The 21460-nt window shown below is 38.9% G+C and overlaps 1 protein-coding gene across 2 annotated transcripts in view; it reads left to right on the top strand.

Moving 5' to 3' along the window:
- Positions 1 to 780: 780 nt before the first annotated feature.
- The window catches only part of LOC139719150 (uncharacterized), a 139449-nt gene continuing 118769 nt past the window's right edge, over positions 781 to 21460 (top strand). For both annotated transcript variants that reach the window (XM_071630585.1, XM_071630584.1), the window contains exon 1: positions 781 to 1211. In XM_071630585.1, coding sequence (XP_071486686.1) covers positions 1171 to 1211 — 41 coding nt within the window. In that variant the 5' untranslated portion in view covers positions 781 to 1170. The remainder of the gene's footprint in view (positions 1212 to 21460) is intronic.

The following is a 21460-nucleotide window of genomic DNA, read 5'->3' as shown; positions in this document are numbered from 1 at the left end:
TCATGATGGACTAGGACCTGATATAATGAGTTGTGCAACAGATTTCATTGTTTGTCTTTTTATATGCAGCAAAGTATAATTTATGAGTCTGTCCCTTTCAGAAATGTGGATTATTCTTTACCAACATAAATATGCCACTTTTGTTTTAAATAGGCTTTATTTGGGGAATAAAAGTTACAAATGCAAAAACATATTTTTAGTGCATCCATCCTCAGTAGTCAGTCATTCAATTTAGGGTTTGATGAAATCATTCAGTCATGTCCCAATTTTAAGTTAAGATATTTTTTCCCCCTGTTTTCCCCATTTTTTTTTTTTTCTGAAGAGAGATGAGTCACAAGACTGCAGTCGTTTAGTTCATGATGACATAGCCGTGTGTCACCGGCCCTGTCTTCTGAAGATATTAAATCACCAAAGCTGCATGAGTGTGTGAAAAAAACAGAGAGCGAGTGGTCTGCATTTGTACCGCATCGAGTGGGGAGCTAGCTGGCGTTCACTGGGCTGTGATGTCACCAACTGCGCCAACTGTATGTGTGTGTGTGTGTGTGTGTGTGTGTGTGTGTGCGTAAGACGTACAGTGGTCAGATTAGCATCAAAGAAGCAGACACTTGCATCCATAGCCCCTTTTCTCTGCAACCTCACACAATGTGACCAAGTGTAGGATGCTGCACCAGCAAGTGTGAGGTGTGCTCCCCTATCCCTCTCTCCACATCTCTATTTCTCTCTCTCTTGTCCTGCCATGTATATATATGCACAGTACAGTGAACAGAGTGTGCGCTAGAAGCTCGTCTCTTCGGCGGAAACAGCCTCACGTATGCACGGCCTGTCCTCTGGTTCATGGATCTATACTGGATTTTTATACGCAAAGTGATTGGAATTATCTGAAATGTGCTGAATCCTCCATTTAAACTGGCTTGTTCTTAATTTCCTCGACACCTGACTGGATTTTCAGTCTTACCGGCTAGCCCTCGTCTGGGACTTGTGGTGCAGGCATACATATTACATGAGTGCATTCAGCTGAAATCGTTTTCTTGTTTCCAGCATAAGGTGTGTGCAATCAACGTGAATGCGTAGCCAGGGGAAAACGTGAATGTCAATCCCGGAGGTTAGATTCATGTGTGGATCATTTTGGAATATTTGACACAAGCTGAATGCCGGCTCCTGTGCATCAATATGTATCAGTGTGCGTACAGACACAATTACCAGAACTTGAGGTAAGTATGGATAACCCTCTATGGCTGTACTTAATATTATTGCTGGATGAGGAATGGGGGGGGGGGGGGGGGGGTGGGGTGAGATGGGGGAGGGGTGTTACCAACCCACTTGTCTGCTAGCCCTGGGTAATTAAAGCTCACTTTTGGGCATGTCACATTGCTAAGTTTACTTGTCTGTTATGAAGTATGGGGCCCTTCACTGAACATGGGAAAAATATATATTTTGTAAATGGGGGAGGGGGGATGGGGGGGGGGGGATGGGGGGGGGAGGGGAAGGGTTTAATGAAGAAGGATCTCTAAGGTTAGTTACCTTCCTTTCTAGCCCTTCACTGTTTCCACAAAGTTGCACAAACTCCTTTGACTGCAAGTGGGAACAGAATGATGTGTCAGAAATTTTAATCATTCTTCGTAGGAGTCGGATGAAGATGGGAGCTAGATAACACTCTGAATTTATTAGCATTTTCTTAGATGTATAATGGGATGTATGACATACACTGATACAGCCATATGCTATGGGAGAAACATGGCATAAACATGCACATCCCGTGGATATACACTGTATAAATAACAGAAAGGTATGTTCAACTTTATTTTCACCCTGTTCTTTTCAATTGTGTGTACCTGTTCATAATCATAATGATACTTTTGCAACCCTGTTGTACATACCTGGCCTGTATTTTAGCATGGGTAAAGTAAATCATGTAAATCATGCATACAAGTTAAAGTCATACAGTACACCACCACAACAACAACAACAACCACAACAACAACAACCACAACAACAACAACAACAGCAGCAGCAGCAGCAACAACAACAACAACAACAACAACAACAACAACAACAACAACAAAACAGGTAGAGCTATAATCTCCTGTGTTGTGGATAGGATAGGCTATTCGATGGGAAAGCTTAGCGTAAACATCACAGAGTATATCTTGCTCCCAAAAATATTCATATTCCGGTGAAACCATATTGCCAGCTTTAATTGTGCTATGAATTTTCTCGATCATTTGACATCAAAATCAGAATCATTTAAATACACAGTGAATATTTTTGTGACTCTTGACTGCAATTAATGGAGTGTCATCTGGACCACTGTCGGTGAAACCAGGGTCAAGATGGTTTGCCACTGGGAATTCAAGCTGCAAGAAACTTTGCATTAGATCTACTACACTTTGAAGTGAAGCTCAGTATTTTTGCATTATTCTCATTTACAATAGATATGTATGATACTAAGTGTAAGTGTTGTAGAGTCCTCAAGACATGTTATATTGCTGGGTCGACACGACCCAGTATCTCAAATTTTGGCAAAAATTACTTCTTCTTTTTTTTTGGATTAATGGTCAGATAATCAGTTCAGTGATGTCCTGTCCAAATCCTTGCTGTCTTACCCCCAAAATGAAGCCCCCACGGATTGTCAAAGGAAAGGCTATCTCATTTGATATCTGCTTTGGCTGCCATGTTTTTTGGCTCTCCTGAACATTTAACATTTTGTAGATACGAGGTCTTGTCGCCCCAGCGATGATAAGTGGCTGCACATCGTCGTTTCCTTTCTTTCAAGAGTACATCGTGTATGTGGCCAGATCTAATTACCGGTACATTATGTGCAAAGAGAAATTGTTGGGAATGTGTGCACTATACTGCCTCTGGAATAGTGTTATAAATACATCATACATTCTCTTGTATCAGAATGACGACAACCATATGTTTTGTCTCATTTCTGATAATAAATTCAATTATCCGGTCGTGACTCTGCCATGTGAGCTGCGTGCTGATTGCACGGCCAATCTAGACCCCTTTGGCTGATCATTGCCCCCACACCATGACTGACTAGTTAATGTTGGCTGAGTCACACCCCATCCTCCATAGAGCATGGCAAGGCAGCAAGCCAGCCAGCTAGCCAGCTAGCCAGCCCGCTAGCCAGCCAGCCATGCACACACACACACCATACCACTCCAGTGCGCAGCAATAATCAGCCAAGCGCCTCATGGAGAACCCTCTGACAAAATGCAGGCAGCATGTGGTTGGACATGCTGTCGGGATGTGGGGATGGATTTCACCGATAGACTTCCATTAGCAGATCTGTATCATGGGCTCTGACACTCTCCTTCTTATCAAGATAATGGACTCTGGATGCGAACATGAAGGATAATAGGCGGGCCTTGCCATTCGTTAGACACAGTCTAAAAGGGGGAGATGCTTTTGTGCAAAAAATTTCATCTTGTCACTTTTGTGGCTGGCAATTTCCGATGCTTGTCGCACATATCTTTTTGTTGTAGTTTCCTTCTTGCTTTGAAAGATTGAGGCAAGATGAAGTGAGATTTAAACAGCTATTATTCAGCATGCTGTATGGGCTGAATGAAGTGATAGCTTTAGATACAATTTGTTGCAAGGGTGTACATTCACTTGGGTTTGAATGACGACATTGAGCGTTCAGTGTGCACTTGTACATTGTAGTTTGATAGTCACATTCATGCAGTGGTCACACATTGACACTGAAAGGAAAGTTTGCTTAGTCTTAACAAACCAGGCTATCTTAGGGATTTGTAATGTTTGTGTGTGTCTATTTGTGTGTGAGTGTGTTTTCAAGACTACAGGAGAGCCTCAAAGTAATGATACAGTATGTATATGTATCAAAAGCTTCCTTTCAAGAAAATAAAGTTCTTTCTGACTGAAAGCTGACTGTAATTTGTGATGCTGTTTTTGACTATTTGGGATATCAGCACCACAGAAGATAGTGTGGCATGAAGATAAACAGATTTTTTTTTTTTCTGGAGCAAATTGAATGTAATGTGTCTGTAGCATGTTGTGTTGCATAAATATAACTTGTATTACCATGGGTTTCATAACTTGGACCCCGTTTGCAGTGGGGGGCTGGGCCGAGCCGCGGCCGAGCCCAGCCTCAATTGCGAGGCCGGGCCCCGCAATTTTGTCCGTTTACACTGCCGGGCTCGGCCGCGCTTTTGATTCGAACCTTTCAATATTTTGTTGTAGTGGCGCTCTGCTTGTAAACAAACGCAATTTGGTATTGTCTGGTTTTCAGATCCTTTGCCTACTGAATTCCGTAGCGACAAAGTTGCCGTTCGGGCAAAGGCCTTTGCCGAAGGAAAAAATCCTTTGCAGGACAAAACCACCATAAACTATACTAGTTTTTGACGTTGAGGAGGTTAATATCCTGAATAGCGAAAGAGTACAGGCAGAGGGTTTGGAAGACAGACTAAAATTGGCTGTGCATTTGGCCCAGTTTGCGTTTACACTGAGAAAAGGCCGCGGCTCGGCCGCGGCCGAGACCACCACCAGAGCGTGGCCAAATGCGAGGCCAATTTTGGCCTCGCATTTGGCCTTTTGCGCGTTTACATTGAAATGAAGGTGGGCTTGGCCGCGGCCGAGCCGTGGCCGAGCCTCGCACTGTAAATGGGGTCTATGACTTGTATATAGATTGTGGAAAGAAATTTTTCTCTTTTAGATTATAGGCAGTAGCTTTAACTTTATGACAGAAAGACCATTCCAGCTTTAAGAGACAAAAAGTGCATTTGTTTACGGGTGGATCAGAGGATTACTGAATATGAATGCATCATGATATTCATCCATATTAAAAAAATAGAAGTCATCAGAAGCAAGGCAAAGAATTGAAGAATTCTCAAAAATTGTGTATAATTCACATCATGCTAGAATTTTTCGTTTTAACCCATCTCTGCCGATCTATGTTACTTGTATATCTTGTAATTCACACGAATGCTGTAGTCACAGATCTATGGTATAATCTGTAGCCAAATGATGCGGACAATGATGTCATTTATAGATCTTTTTTACAGCCCCTGAACTCTGACCTGATGTCCGACAGTCCCTTGCTTCGCTTTCTTCTCACTATTGTTTGAATTTGGCCTTCACTGTTAAAGTTTACAGCTAATGGAATAGGTCTGAATACCATATGTGATTGAATGATGCCATATCCATACGTGCCCTACTGTAGTCCCATCCATAGGTTTATGATTTATACCACAACTGGTACCTGTCAGTTTCCATGCAATATTTCTTCATACTTGTAAGCATTATATCTTATGAGTTATATACCATTGGGAAGCTTACATCATGAAGATATCACAAATGATGATTGTATTTCCATGTAAAGATTATTCAGGAGTGGTTTCATTTGAATGTGAAGTGATATGAATATTCGTAAATTTGTATTTCATGCGTAAATATCTATATCATGTGACATCACATAATTCTTCAAAGAACTCTGATTTACATCTAATATCAAACACCATTATTTCCTCTGTTAATTGACATTACTCTTCTGTGCATCAGTGACATCAATATGAAATTTTGAGAACACAATTGAGTGAACATGCGGGAAATAGCCTACGGCACCAAAAGCTTATAAAGTGCATTACACAACAAGCAGATGTGGGTTAATCATTAGAAAATATGATGTATAATCAGTGATCTACTTTCTCTGTATACAACAGGAGGAATCTATCAGTCTGTGTAGAATCAGGTTGTTTTAACTGTTCATTTTCCAGAGTTTGCTGAATGTCTTTTCTCAATCATACTTCATACAGTTGAAGACAAATACACTCATATCTCTGCAGGTAATATCACAAGCAATACCTTCAGCGCTCCCGAGTCAAAGGGCAATTTTTTTTGCCATCCTTTTTGACCGAACTAGATCCTGGGTAACTATTACGATTTCCAAATGCAGCTTGCAGGAACTATTCTCTTGGCTTGATTCCATTTTGGTCATACATACAAAAGTGTAATACATGTATTGTGGTTTTGTACATGGACATTTATCAGAAGAACAGATATTGAATAATATATTCCCCATCCTTTCAAATAAATGTGAGTACATGTGTGTGTGTGTGTGTGTGTGCTTGTGTGCATGAGCTTTTTCCACATGTCTCTTGTCTGTGTACAGATTCTGACCAGCGCTTTAGTTCTGGGCTGGAATTCTGGTGACCAGTATCAGGGATGCCAGTTTTCCGCCAATAGCCGGAATTCCGGCTTTTTCATATTTTGGTGTCCGATTTCCGGCTTCGTGATATTATTTCTGTCTGTGTGGGAAAGCCGGAAAACACGAGACAGAGACAAAGAAAGAAAGAAAGAAAAACGAAAAGATATGATCATCTAAACTTACGGGACATTCACTTTCACGATTTCCGTAGTATGTTTCGCATATACTTGGGCATGAGAATATCACAAAACGACTGTCATGCAAAACTAGCGCGATGTTGCTGCTGCTAGCTGGGACATGCAACACGTGCGATGATAGCGATCGAACAGTGTGTGGTGTTTCTATGGGATGTACTATGTGCGGTGCATGAATCATACTGCGCTCTTGCTATAGCTACAGCGCTGAGACGGTGTGGTGAGTCGATTGAGTCAGCTGAATGAAGCAAAACTACGGATTTTACGGCACTAGGACTTCTTTATTTTTGCTACAAATTCCTTTTTTTTCTAGAATACGACCACATTATTGTCTGGAAAGCGTTATACCAGCATGTGCGATCGCAATCGAACAACTTGTGGTGTTTCTAGGCGATGTACTATAATAATGTGCGGTGCATGGATCATGCTGCGCTCTCGCTATAGCTACAGCGCTGAGAGAGTATGGTGAGTCGATCGAGTCAGCTGAACGAAGCAAAACTACGGAGTTTACGGCACTAGGACTTCTTCATTTTTGCTACAAATTCATTTGTCTGGAGAATACGACCACATTATTGTCTGGAAAGCGTTATGGAACATCCAAACGACGGAGTTACAGTACCGTTAGTACCGCATCGGAACTTCTTTACAAATTTTCAGATTCATTTCTTTATCATGTTAGGAGATGTTTATTGGATAGGTACCACAGCACCACTTGCACAGCGTCTGGAAAGTGTGACGGAACATTACTAATCATCTGATTGTGATTGCTTACATGAATGTTTCGCCTTGTCAGAGGCCCAATGTGTATGTTTTAATTTTTATTTATTTTTATATTAACATCAAAATGACCCCAAATTAGGGGATTAGATTTGAGGGAAGAAGAGCCCTCAGAAATGCTCAGATTGCACCAGAGAGCATCTAAGAACCCCAGAGCTGGACCCCGGCCGAAGGGACTTCGCGCTTTGCGCTCGTGATGTGCGTTTTGCGCACATCAGTTTCGTTCACAAAAAAAATTTCAGGCCCAAGAGCAATTTGCCACTGGCATCCCTGCAGTATGCATACATATATCTCAGCAGCTTTGAATGAAAATGTCAGCTCTGCATGCAGTGTTTATAGAATAAACAAATTAATGCCAACTTCTCTCACTGACATTTACCCTTATATCTCTTCCTTCTTTCACCTTTTTTATTCACTTTATGGTGTTTCTCAATCTACATTTCTATTTTTGTTTCAATTCTCTCCATCAGTAATATCTCTTTGCGTCTGTTAGGCCTTGTTTCAATGTTTAATTTTCCTCATGAATTTCCTTGTTCCTTTCAAATCAGATTCTGTGTGCAATATGTAATTTGCAAACATAATTTTTTACAAACTGGGACTTCCAGAACAATTTTGTGAGTGATGAAATTTGTGGTCAAGAACCTCAATGACAAAATGAATACTGTAAAACATGATATATTCGCGGCATGAATTTTTCGCGAATTGGAGCCGACGGCCTTTTTTGCGGCATGAAATTTTTGCGAACTACCACTGGCATTCAATGAAAATATAATGTAGACAAGAACTTTCGTGAATCTTCGCACTCGCGAAATTCGCGAAATTAAGATACACATGAACATTCTTCATTTTACAGTAATATATAGTATTTCCCTCTTCAGGAAAAAAAAAAATTGGTGATTTCCCGCCTTGGGTTTGGATATGGCTTGTTTGTGTAATGGGAGGCAATATTTTTCTCTCATTTTAGTAAATTTTTAAAAATATCAGTTGACTCTCAAAATTTGTGAATATAAAAACAGAATTATACTGCATATACAGTATGTGATAATTAGTGCTTATTGTTGATGGTATTTGTTTTAGAATTCTAGTCATCTTTGTTAGTTTGTTTTTTTTTTTGGGGGGGGGACTTTTGAACCACTTTAAAATAAATCTGGTAAGGAAGAGTAAAATTTCATAAGCACAACTTGTTAGATTGTATCAAAATTTGATAAACATGAAGGAAGATATGCAGATTTAAAGTTTTGCTATTTAGGAATTTTCACAAAACATTTCTTGAAGAGTCACTATATGCCAATGAGTGAGTGAATGTTGTCATGGCCTCACAACTTGCCACGTAGCATGTGCACAAGTTTGTTTGTTTGTTTGTTTGTTTGTTTGTTTGTTTTTGAAGTACATATCTGCCCCATCTCAAATCCCAATTATATCTGATGGGTCTAGGGCAATTATCCCTTGGGCAATTACCCTGGACCCTTTCCCTGACCGTAACCCTTATCCTAATCCTGAACCTAATCCTAACCCTAACCCAAACTCTATACCCTAAACCTAACCCTAACCTTATCACTAACCAGTATTTAGCCAGGAGGTAATTGCCCTAATACATTTTATCTGACTTACTACTGTTTCGAAGTTATACAGTCAGAAATAACATTATACAAGTGTTGCACTTTTATAGCAGTAAAAAGAAAAAATGAAAAAAAAAAACTTGTCAGTTTTTTTTAACACCATTGGTGGAAAATTGTGAGATGAGGACATTCTTCTTTCAGCTCCCTCAATTTCATATTCATGTCAATGGCTTGAGAAGTCTTTTGCAAAAATGAACAAAACTTCACGCTTACAGTGTACAAAACTTTCCTAATCTATCCAATTCTAATCAAATTTCACTGTTGTGCTAACATTTTACTCTTTCTTTTCAGACTTAACCTGTGTACTGTTCGCCTTAAAAAAAAAAAGAACTAACTACATATGCTTTCTAAATGGAAAGCTAGTCCCATATACATGTAGTCTTGAGCATGTACACCACAAAGTATTCTTATGTACATTTTGAGTAATATGCTATGGATAATGCACTCGGTAGAAAGTACTACTGTATTTCAACAGTACATGCGTGGGATTGACGTGGTAGTCATTCAATGAGGGAGGTGTTAGAGGAGGAGTGGAATCTCTTTGCAATTTACGAAAATTTATGCATCTAGGTTCTACAGCATGACTTTTGAATGCCTAGCATTTCACTGGCTTTGATGTTCCTTGCATAGAGTTTGGATATGGAGACCAAAGAGTAGGTTCTTAATTTTAAAATTTTTTAACTGTATTTTAGAAGAAATGCTGAAATCCTGTCTGGAACTTGGTGGTAATCTTGAACAGAACAACTACTTAAGTTTTATTGGAAATCTCCTTGTTGTTAACCCCCCCCCCCCCCCCTGACTGTATCTGTTCTTTTTCAGTATCAAAACTGCATGCATATTATTGTCTAATTTACCTTTTCCAAGGTTGAAGTGCACTTGATTTGCTGTAGAACCCATATAAAGATGTATGTAGCAATTAAGGTTGAGCTTACTAGATTTTTACTTTCTGCTGACCCGATTCATGTGCCCTACTAGTGTATACCAAAAGCGTTTGCGAGCCCTTCGGCTCATGCTCATGACATTGATGTGTAGTTTTAAATGGTTTGGAGCAATTTTGGTGCCGCCTTGTCTTTAACTGCTAAATTCTGTGGCTCGTAATTCCTTCTGTATTATTGAGGAATGTATTTTCAACATTTGCTTTACAGGGACCATTGATTGTTTTGAAAAGTTAAATTAAGTGGCTTTCTATCAATACTGTCCCAAGGAGAGTCAAAATCATGATGTGAGTAGAAGCTACATGTATCCCTATCACGCCAATGTCCTTGAATCAGCTTTGAACGAGTCCATAATGGGATCAAAGAAATACCATGCTGCTGTACTGGATAAGTTACAGACATTCATCTATATACGTTTAGTGTACGACTCTGAAGGCCGCACAATAATGTATGAGATGGGGACATTTATTTTAGGATTTGTGCATAAAAGCCTTGTACTGTAGATACGACCGAGCGGAAGCACAGAGCTTGACTGCAGGGGGCCCACACAGAGCCTGGCAACATTTGGTTGGAATATTCAATATTTCTATGTTAGTGAATGTATCAATACGTGTCCATGTTCCCTGTATGTTATTTCCATGTAAGTATATGATTTACTGGAAGGCAGTATGTACACAATGTGGATGGGGGCTTTTACATTGTGTAGAGTTTATTCACAATTATAGAAATGAACTATTTTGAGAGGATTTTAAAGTAATATTCTTTTGTGTGTGTGTGTGCATGTAATGCGATTACATACTGTTTCTGTTATCGCTACTACACTATGCACTGCTACGTCTTTTCTCTTTCATTATGCAATAACTCAAATGCAAAGTATATTTTACTTGAAACATATCTGAAGTTTTGTTTTCTTACAAAATGGGGGTACATTCAGCAAGATTTGACAAATAGGCTGCAATTTACATTATTTACATTTTGTTCCATATATGGATGTGTTTGCATGGTTTGTGAGAAAACAAATACAGACTTGAATGAACTTCACGTTGCAATAGACTGCATCATCAGTATTGCGATCTCATCACAGCCCAAGCACAGACAGACAGACAGACAGACAGACAGACACACACACACACACACACACACATACACAAGAGTGTAGAGTGGAATTCGATTTATTCATACAATCTGAAACCTGGAGATTTGCTTTTAATTTGCCAAAGAGCTTAAACTTTGATATGTTTTGGAGATACATGCTATGTCTCAGGAGGTTATTGTACCAAATGACACTGAACTTTATAGAAACTTTTCCCCAATGCGAATTTTAAGTTTGAGTTCATTAGTCCTATGATATCAATGTCATGCCGTACCGTCCCCCCCCCCCCCCCCCCCATGGAGTCAGTGTAGTAATCCTGATCATGGCAAAGGTCTTTCGGCATCCGTTCAGCAGTGACGATTTCAGTTGTTGCTATGGTAGCTAATCAGCAGTGAGAATTTGAAACGTTGCTGTAAGTACTTTAATCAGCAGTTAGAATTTTAGTTGCTGCAATATGTCAGTTAATCAGTGATATGAATCTGTTGTGGGGTCTGTAAGAAGATCAGCCGTATGACTTTGAGTTATTGGCCTGGAAAACAGATTTACATAAAGCTCTTGGAATTTTATTTGTTGGTCTGCTATGAAATCAGCAATGACAATTTCAAACTCTTACTGTGATCGCTAATGAGCAGGCAGAATTGTGTTGTTGTTTTAATGGTTATACAGGGACTACACCCTCCATGTACATAACCCTTTGTGAACAAGTGCAGCTGTTTCTCATACAAAATACACAAATCAATGTGAGGCATACTTGTCTGAAATATATTACGCGGCTGTCATTTGGCAACTGAAAACGTTTGTCATATGTTGAAGGAAGTTATGGATTTGGTGTCACATTGGCAACTCTGCGATCTGTCTTAGAATAAGAGCTGGTATTTCAAGACTTTTCATAAACGTGTCATGTGCATTTTATTCTTTGCACTGAAAACCATTCAGTATAAACTTGTAAGAATGAAAGGGATATTTCAATACATAATTTGTGAATATTTGATGGAAATACAGAGGGATTTGTTTTGTTTTGTGTTTCTTTGAGATATATTATGATGTCATCTGAATGAATGATATGATTTTTTTTTATTTTATATGGCATCAACGATGTCATTTTCCTTTTACTTATATGGGATGTGATTGACGGCACTATTGTGGTACTCTCAGTGTAGATGGTAAACACTAACTTGGAAAGTAATGCTGTCTTGTGTATGGAGGTAATTTCGGTCGTAATGCTCTAATTATCTCTTGCACACTTTGTACTCTCTCTTAGTACACACTGCAAACTGTTTACTGAACTAAGCGAGATATCCATGGTCAGATAAAGCTCACGAAAAGTCGGCTTCGCCATGGCAGGTTGTCGCTAGCAACGCAAGATCTGACCAGCTATGCACGACATTTACACTCGATGCATCAACTAGAGCGGACACGTGACGGATCCGCTGCAGTCGAAATGTTTCATTATGAATCACTTGCAGAAGACCAAGACGTGAGCGTGCGATGTCTTTGCTGCGTGTGGGCGTTTTGCTGAGCAACCAAAGGCTGCCTTGTGTACAGGGCTCACACTAATCTACATTTAGTGTCAAAAGAAAAAAAGAAATGTGAAGGGGGTATGGGGCATACGCAAAAGGGGTTCTCTCGCTGCATGAGCCTGCATCGATATCGGATGCGTGATCGATGTTCTTTCAAGGGTATTTGAAAAGTGCATGACTCAACCTGGGTCCATGCATGATCAGATGGAGCATCGATAACCTTGGGTCGTTGTGTGCCTTGTGCATCGGTAATCAAAGTCGTCTGTGGTACAAAGGTTGGACTCTTTCCACTGGGATGTGTAATTAAAGACAGTGCCAGATGAAGGTTAGATTGCATCCAGTAGGTAGGACCTCTGAATAGGCAGGCAACTGTCATACCAAGGATGGCTTGTGAGGGAAAGATACCTAAAATTCCTTTTCCTTAGGACCTCCAAGGACACAGTTCATGCACACTCACCAGCTATGTCTCTTCCCTTACATTTCTACCCTGATCGTATCTTCATCTTCCTCAAAAGTCATGTCAAGAGCGATTATGTAGTGGTTTATAAGTCTTTAATCATCCTTCAAATACTGTAAAACAAGGAATATTAGCGTGCATTTTAATTTCGCGAATTTCGCGAGAGCCAAGATTCGCGAAATTAAACTGCACATGAAAGTTCTTGTCTACACTATATGCATTGAATGTTAGAGGCAACTCGCGAAAATTTCATGCCGCGAAATAGCCCGTTGGCTGTCATTCGTGAAAATTTCATGCTGAGAAAATATGTTTTACAGTACTCACAAATTTCCATGCAAGTGAATATCATGATTAAACTTTGTAATTATAACACACAAGCAAACTTGCACACAAACAAACATACATGCTTAGTGATCATAGTGAGCATACTCAGATATTTATTTACATATAGTCAAACCTGTCTTCATGGCCACCTCTCTATAGAGGCCACCTGCTTATAGCGGCCACTGAAAAATCCCCCGCACGAAAGTGCTGTATTATGGACCCTTTATATAGCAGTCACCTGCCTAACGCAGCCAGGGGCCACTCATATTGTATCCCGTGGTGAATATCTACCTGCGTATAGCAGCCACAAAAATTTAGCTGAACCGTTAGATCAGCCATGAATATGTTAGCTTTTACGTTCATTGTGTGAATTCTACGGGCAAGTCCTAGCTTGGTCACAATCACACAGATGTGATTGACAAAATTAGTGCATCTCTTTGCTGCGGAAAGCCATCCTACCACTATCTTGACTAGATCTAGACTTCAGTAATGCCACCCTGAATAGATGCTACAAAGGCAGACAGCTCTTAATAACATCTTAGATGTGAAATGCCGACTAATTAGTGATTAAAATCCCTTTGAATAAGGACAATAGGGTACTTGACTGGGTATTGTTTCCGTCAGCTTTGCACACTATCAAACTCCTCGAACTCACTCATGAACCCCATTCATGCAAACCAGTACGAACCAGTGCAGTTCCTCAGGCCTGAAATGTTATTTCAAGAATCAACAGAACATAAGTAGACCACAAAAAAAAAAAAAAAAAAAGATTAAATGAGGTAAATTGTATTTAAATCCTAATATTAAAGGGATGGTACAGTATTGTTGGAGATGAGAATTGGGCTTTTAACTTTGGCGAGATACCAAGAAGACACTTATGATATAGTACAGAGCATACCGTTTTAAGAGGAATTCAAAGTTTATTTGATGAAAATCGGGTTTGGAATGACTGAAACATCCAAAAACAAAGTAAAACAAAGCAATCGTAATAAAGTGTGGGTCCCACACTTAATTAGAATCGCTCTTTTTTGGATATCTCAGCCATTTCAAAACCAATTTTCATCAAATAAATGTTGAATTCCTCATAGAATTACATGCTCTTTCATATTTCATAAGAGGTTTCTCATTATCTCACCAAAAAATGTTGGAAACCTGAAATTAGGTCTCATCCAAAACTACACGATCCCTATAAAGCTGCACATGCAAACTTATTTGCTGTTTTTTTTTTTTTTAAGAATAACATGCGGTATTTTATGCTATTATACAATGCAAGAGTTGAAATTCAAAATGGGCACCAGCCTGTCTATAGTGGCCACCTCTCTATAATGGCCACTTTTGTTGTTTCCCTTGGGTGGCCGCTATAGACAGATTTGACTATACATTATCCATTCATACTGAAATACACTGTACATTTCTTCATACATTCATACATGTGTACAAACTGACATCCCAATATTTGGATGAATACCAGATCTGGAAAATATGTAAAAAAAGATGCTCTGTAAAGTGGTTGATGAATTCATATTTGAGTCATTCTCTATAAATAGATTAACCACCATGTTCTAAATGTTTGTAATATTATATTGCGCTTCCTAGCTGGATATCATTTTATATTGTTCAAATATTTCACTGAGAAATATGAAAGTGACATAGAAATTAAAATTGATATTGAATAGTCACCAAATATTCATTATTATTTTAGGGTAAATTTGTTTTTTACATTCTGCTCTATGTTTGACAAATAATTCCGTTGTTGAAGTGCTAGTCTTTGTGGTGCATTTGCACACTTCTTTATGGTGCTTCATCATCCCTTTTGGATCAGAATTCTTTGTATGTGTTTGTTCAGGCTTGAGATTGACGTCTGTCGATTAGAATACACTCAATGCAAAATCAAAAGCTGTCAGTAATTCCTACGTGATTCAATTCACAGCTTGTTCAGGTGGTTACTGACTACAGATCATATCAACGTCACATGCACTGACATCAGATTTTGATACAGTGCATTCTTTGTGGAAATGGATGTTTCTACTACTAGATATGTAAGACCATAATTATTGAAGAATAGCTGTAGTCCTGTGTATTACAATAATGGCATGCCCTTAACAGGGAAATGAACCCAAATATACATACATACATTGAATGAATGCAGCAATATTAGTAGAACACACAGTGAAGTCTGAGGAAAATTTGACAATCCATTGAAAAGTTATGGAATATTAAAGTCTTAGTTCAACTATCGCTGGATGGGAAGACTACTTCAGTCCGCGACGTTGTGTATGTACAATGATATAAAGAAAATGTATAGAAAATTCCACATCGTAATGAAAGGTACACATTCCCTGGACGTGTTACTGACATACATGTATACTTAAAGGATGTTATTATTCCCTGTGCTTTCTGAAAGAGTAAAGTCATGTGCTCTTTCCTTATGCTAGAATAGTGAAAATATTGTTCATATGTGATGTCACAATGTGTTGTAGTCTTCTCATCTATCTATGGTGGCAGCAAAATTGTAAAAATTGATAACTTTTGAATAGATTGTGTGATTTTCTGCAAACTTTGTCGATATGTTTTACCAATATTGCTGCACTCTCTTAAATCGCAAGTTATGTTTAGGGCTTCTTTTTCCTTTAAATTTATCAAAAAGATAGAAATATGAGTAAGACTTTGCTGTTATTGTAGACAGTGCTTACTGTAATTTTATGCAGAATGATCTCTGTTTAGTATCAAAATGTAGTTTCTACAAAAATGTTCTGTGTTTTGTTAAATGTTAAATGTGTCATGAAGCGAAGTAGAGTTTAATTTGTCAGTTAAAGGGATAGTACAGTATTGGTGGAGATGAGAATTGAGCTTTTAACTTTTTGCTAGATACCAAGAAAACACGTATGAAATAGTACAGAGCATACCATTTTAAGAGGAATTCAAAGTTTATTTGATGAAAATCAGGTTTGGCATGACTGAAACATCCAAAAACAAGGTAAAACAAAGCGATCGTAAAAAAGTGTGGGTCCCACACTTATTAGAATCGCTTTGTTTTTGATATCTCAGCCATTTCAAAACCAATTTTCGTCAAATAAATGTTGAATTCCACATGGAATCACATGCTCTTTCATATTTTGTAAGAGGTTTCTCATTATCTCACCAAAAAATGTTAGAAACCTGAAATTAGGTCTCAACCAAAACTGTACGATCCCTTTAAAGTGCAATGTGCAAGAATGAAGCCTGTATCTGTTTTTTTCCACTGCCAACATCCACAGGGGGAACACTGTGGATGTTGTTTATTCTGAGAAGGCAGCATCATGCGATTTCATAGTCCTTATGAACCGGCAATCACCCTGTGATCCCTCTGAAAAATTCACGATTAGAGACCGGTGATAATCTGGCCTGTCCATCACTCCTCCATTAGCATTCCTGGGCCCATCTGCGATGTTGATTGGTTTGAAGGTGCATCATGCATGGCAATGGTGTTGGGGAGTTCATGCAATGCTTGGGAACGGTATCAAGCCAGCCCAGTTGTCTGGTCATTGTGAGAATGTGACAAGAAGTGATCTCACAAGCAGGTAGGCTGGCACAGCTAAAGGGATGGTACAGTATTGGTGGAGATGAGAATTGGGCTTCTAACTTTTTGCGAGATACCAAGAAAACACTTATGAAATAGTACAGAGCATACCATTTTAAGAGGAATTCAAAGTTTATTTGATGAAAATCGGGTTTGGAATGACTGAAACATCCAAAAACAAAGTAAAACAAAGCAATCGTAATAAAGTGTGGGTCCCACACTTAATTAGAATCGCTCTATTTTGGATATCTCAGCCATTTCAAAACCAATTTTCATCAAATAAACGTTGAATTCCTCATGGAATTACATGCGCTTTCATATTTCACAAGAGGTTTCTCATTATCTCACCAAAAATGTTAGAAACCTGAAATTAGGTCTCACCAAAACTATACGATCCTTTAACTTCAAAGTCAGCTCAACCTACTGAAAACAATTTTTTTTTTTCCGCTGATTCCCCTTTTTCCACTGCCCAATCTGTCCCATTTCTCCCTCTTAAATCAGCTGTTTCAAGAAGTCATCTGAGGATGATCTTAATTTCAAGTCTAATACTATGGCACATCTCATCTGCAGACTGTATTCTAAATGTATATGTGTAATACCCCCGTCACACTAGAGGCGGAATGAGTCAGAATGCTGTTGGAATGAAAATTCTTCCTGCATTCATGCATATTCGAAGTGCATTCTAAAAATTCTGACGACATTCTGAGTGCATTCCAAACATTCGGGCCCATTCAGGCCCATTCTTGTGGCCAGCCAAAATGTTTTTACCCATGCTTAAAACATTCGAGGAGCATTCGAAGTGGAAAAATATCGATCTGCATTCGAAGGGTATTCTAATTGGACTCTGATTGCATTCTAAATATTCCTATGGCATTCTAACAGCATATGAAACAATCTGACCTCATTTGAGGGAGAATCGGAACGGTGTTGTACCTCAAATCCTGCCAGAATAACTCAAATGCTCAAATGCTCATACAATTACCCCCAGGTAAAAACTGGTTAGTGAAGAGCTTAGAGTAAAGATTAGAGTTAAGGTTAGGTTTAGAGTTTGAGTTTGGGTTAGGGTTAGGATTAGTGTAGGATTATGATTAGGGTTAGGATCACGGGGAAGGGTCTGGGGTGATTGCCCAGGGGGTAATTGGCCTAGACACTTTCTTTCAAGGAGGTCTTGCTGGAGGACAGCAATCTGAAGCAAAGCAACATGGTCCAAGGGGTCCATACTCTATCATGATCGGGTTGAGACTGGTGAAAATACAAGATCCATCGCCATTTTGTATGCTATCGGAGACCATTCCGGCGGCATTCTTGACACACACGGGATATTCATGTTGCATTCTAAGTACATTCTAAGTGTATTCTAAGTTTTCACGCTGCATTCTGTTTGAATTTGTGGCAACCTTCTGACAGCATTCGAAATGAGTTTGTACTGCATTCGAGGTGCCTTCCGACCATCAGACTTCGGGCAGCAATTGAACCGCGCTCGTGCGGCATTCGAAGTGCTTTCTAAAAATTCTGACCACATTCTAACAGCATTCTGAATATTTCTACAGCGTTCCAACTACATTTGAGCAGCATTCGAGAGCTAATTCATTCGGAATGTACAAGAATGATTCGAGAAGGGTTCGAAGTGCATTCGAAGTATTCGAACAGCATTCCTACCAAGCTGTTAGAATTTGAATTTTTCTCCCGAATGTGGCACAAATTTTGAAAATATTTAATTCCGGCTGGTTCTGCTTGATTCTTGGCGATTCCGAATTAGTGTGACGGGAGTATAATGCTCTTGGCTCTATCATATGAGATTCTTTGTGTAAATTGTTAGATTTCTATAATATTCCTTTGCTGTTTAGGGCAAGATATGTGTCAAAGTTTTTTCAAAACTGAAGCTTTCAATGTTCTGCCATTCATAGATGTATCCCAGTCTTTGCATATAAATTGATCCAATTGTTTCTTGCTGGCGGCAGAGAAGTATTAACCGAAAAGGGCAGATCGAGATGTAATGTTGAAGGTATCTGAATATATATGTTTCTGAATGCTATGTATCAAGCACAGGAAGAAATACTGTTAACCCAGTGTTTGTTAGAACCAGTTTTGCCTTGCCTTAATCAGGGCTCAACACTAACTTTTTTCCTTGGTGCCACTATAACTTTCATATCTGAAATTTTGGTGGCCAGAAAGAGAAACATAGGGGCCCAAAGTAAAAACAAAATTTATAAAATTTCATTTTGAATCTTAGTTGCCTGTTTAGACCACTACGATCATAATCGTTTTCTAAATCTGGTGGTCTGGCATCAATTTTTAGTGGCCCCTGGCCACCGGGCAACCACTGGTATAAACCTTGCTTAAACCTGGGAGGAATCACAGTGCCCCAGAGCCAACTAGTGAATAGACACTGGTTGAAAAAAGGGGGAAAAAATCGTAAAACTTTAGATATTCCCTTTTCATCTCTTAGTCTTACCATTACTTCATCGTTTGCATGTGCTATGAATATGATGCAATATAGATCTTTTCTGTTAATGTCAACTAAATGTCAGTGTACTAAATTTGCCTAGAGTAGGTCACTGACATCTTAAATTCATAAAGGGTAATTCAGAGTCGAAAATGAATCTGGGAATATATTGCCCTTATGTGTGTGGACTTTGTAGGTTTGTTCATTTTTGTCTTTTAAGTGCATGTGCTGCATTAATTGCGATCTAATCTGCACCCAATTACTCATATCGTGCACACACATCGGCGCGGAGCTTTCAGTATGTATGGAGTCACAGTAGATAACCCGTGAAAGGAGGGGGCTGACTCTTCCAATCGTATGGGGAGTGTATGGGACGTGAGTGCAGGTGGGAAGGTGGGGAGAAAAAAAAATAACAAGAGAAAGAGCTCATGTGAAAGAAGTTTACGGCACACTTGTGGGAAAAGGTCCATCAAAGTCTTCATGCCCAGCATGATAAGAATGTTTTTCTCATCTTGCGATTAAATGTACTGATATGGGCAAAAGGATTGTGCATTAAAATTCAAGAGAAAGGACAAAGAGATATAATCTAATGTTTGTTTTTTTCTATCTCAAGAGGGCACGTATGCAGAGATGCCAACTCTTTACTTTTTTTTGCAATAGTTTGTATTATTTTTTGCCCAAAGTATGGCATGTTTCATGAAAAATACTGTTTTTCCAAAATAGTAGTACTATGCATGTGTAATGCAGGAAAGGCAGAAGTACTTTTTTCCACCAAAAATATGTCTTTAGAGCCACCAGAGTACTGTAATACTGTTTTAATACAAGGATAGCATTTCTGCTAATGGCATGCATACAATGAAGGTTATATAAAGATATCACTGTGAGATCAGTCAATTAAATAACGTAGTCTAACATAGAACTGTATGTTTCTTGCAAAAATAAATTTACAGACTATACACTATGCTTTTTCCACAAACCTATATTCCTTCATGCTTGTGTAGTCTTCATGCTTATTTACATGATCAGATAAATGTTTTCACAAACTATCAATAAATTGAATTTGGGACCAAATATTTGTCATAATGCCTATCAAAAAAATACTTGTCCCATCTTTTCACATTCTATTGTGTGACATCAGTATTAGCAGTCTGTAGCAATAACTGGCAAGAAATATGAGTTTGTAGTAAATCCACAGAATTCAGAGATGGAAATTTGCTGAATCAAACATGAAACTACAAATCGAGCTTTCAGATAGTACAAAGCAACATTGATCAGGGATTTTATGAGTTACTCTGTCGTGTTCTCGTCTGAATGCTCCCTTGATGTCAAGTTGCTTGCAAGGCTGAAATGTCTGCATCGTTTGCATTGTACTTGTGCCTTTCACTAATTGAATAGAAAACTGTATCACCATTTCTGCAAGGAAAAATGAGGATTTCTCCTGCTTCAAGTGCAGAGTACAAGATGAGAGAACTCTAATGTGGCTTTGCAATCACAGCCAACGGGGTGGTGGATTCCGCCTGTATCAGTGTGATTATGCATGCCTTACTGATCGATGGATAATGCAGCAGACATAATCTTCATGTATGGCACTGCTAGCACAGAGGAGGAAAATAGGAAAACCACTCAGTCTGTCGACTTAGTGTATAGCCTTTCTTTGTATGGATCCCAAGTGGTAGAAAGACCCAGAAATTACTGCCTTTTTTTCTCCTTCAAAAAAAAATAAAAAATAAAAAATAATGATACATATACTTAGGTGTATTTGTATCATGCAAGATGCTTTCCTGGGAAGGGAAGCCCACAAAAATATGAAACAGAAACATGAAAAGTAACTTAACCCGTTGAGGACAAGTCCCACGTATACTCGGGCAGGTGTCTATGGGAAATGCGTGTTGTAGCAAAATCAGTGTGTCCTCAACGGGTTAAACTCTGATTCTACTGCTGTCATTTCGCAGTCATGTACTGTAAAAGTGGATATTTTCGCCTCACTGATTTTTCACACTCGCCCGGGTAAGATAAGTTTCACATGTTTTTAATTCCGTGGAATCAAGACATCAACGGAACATATGGCAAGCAAAAATATTTGTGTGCTTTTATTTTTGCACTAGTTTCTGGTTGCGCAAAATACGCGAAAATGTCAACACTGCGAAAATTTCCACGTTTACAGTACTGCATATGCCTTATATCTAATGAGTCTACAGTGTAATATGTTGCAAATCGGGACTTACCAACAATTTTGCAAGCAAATCCAAACCTCAGATTCATTATTCTTTCATAAGATGACTTACAAATAACAGAAAGAAATGAAGACGTAAAGAGATCTGATTCTTGGAGAAGTAGACAAGTTTGTGCCTCCATTTTGTACTGCAA

Source organism: Diadema antillarum, unplaced genomic scaffold, assembly GCF_040938485.1.
Source record: "Diadema antillarum isolate AM-2024a unplaced genomic scaffold, OU_Dant_1.0 scf00000105, whole genome shotgun sequence".
Classification (NCBI taxonomy): domain Eukaryota; kingdom Metazoa; phylum Echinodermata; class Echinoidea; order Diadematoida; family Diadematidae; genus Diadema; species Diadema antillarum.
Note: the sequence above shows the minus strand (reverse complement) of the source record. Positions and strands in the feature narration are given on the sequence as shown.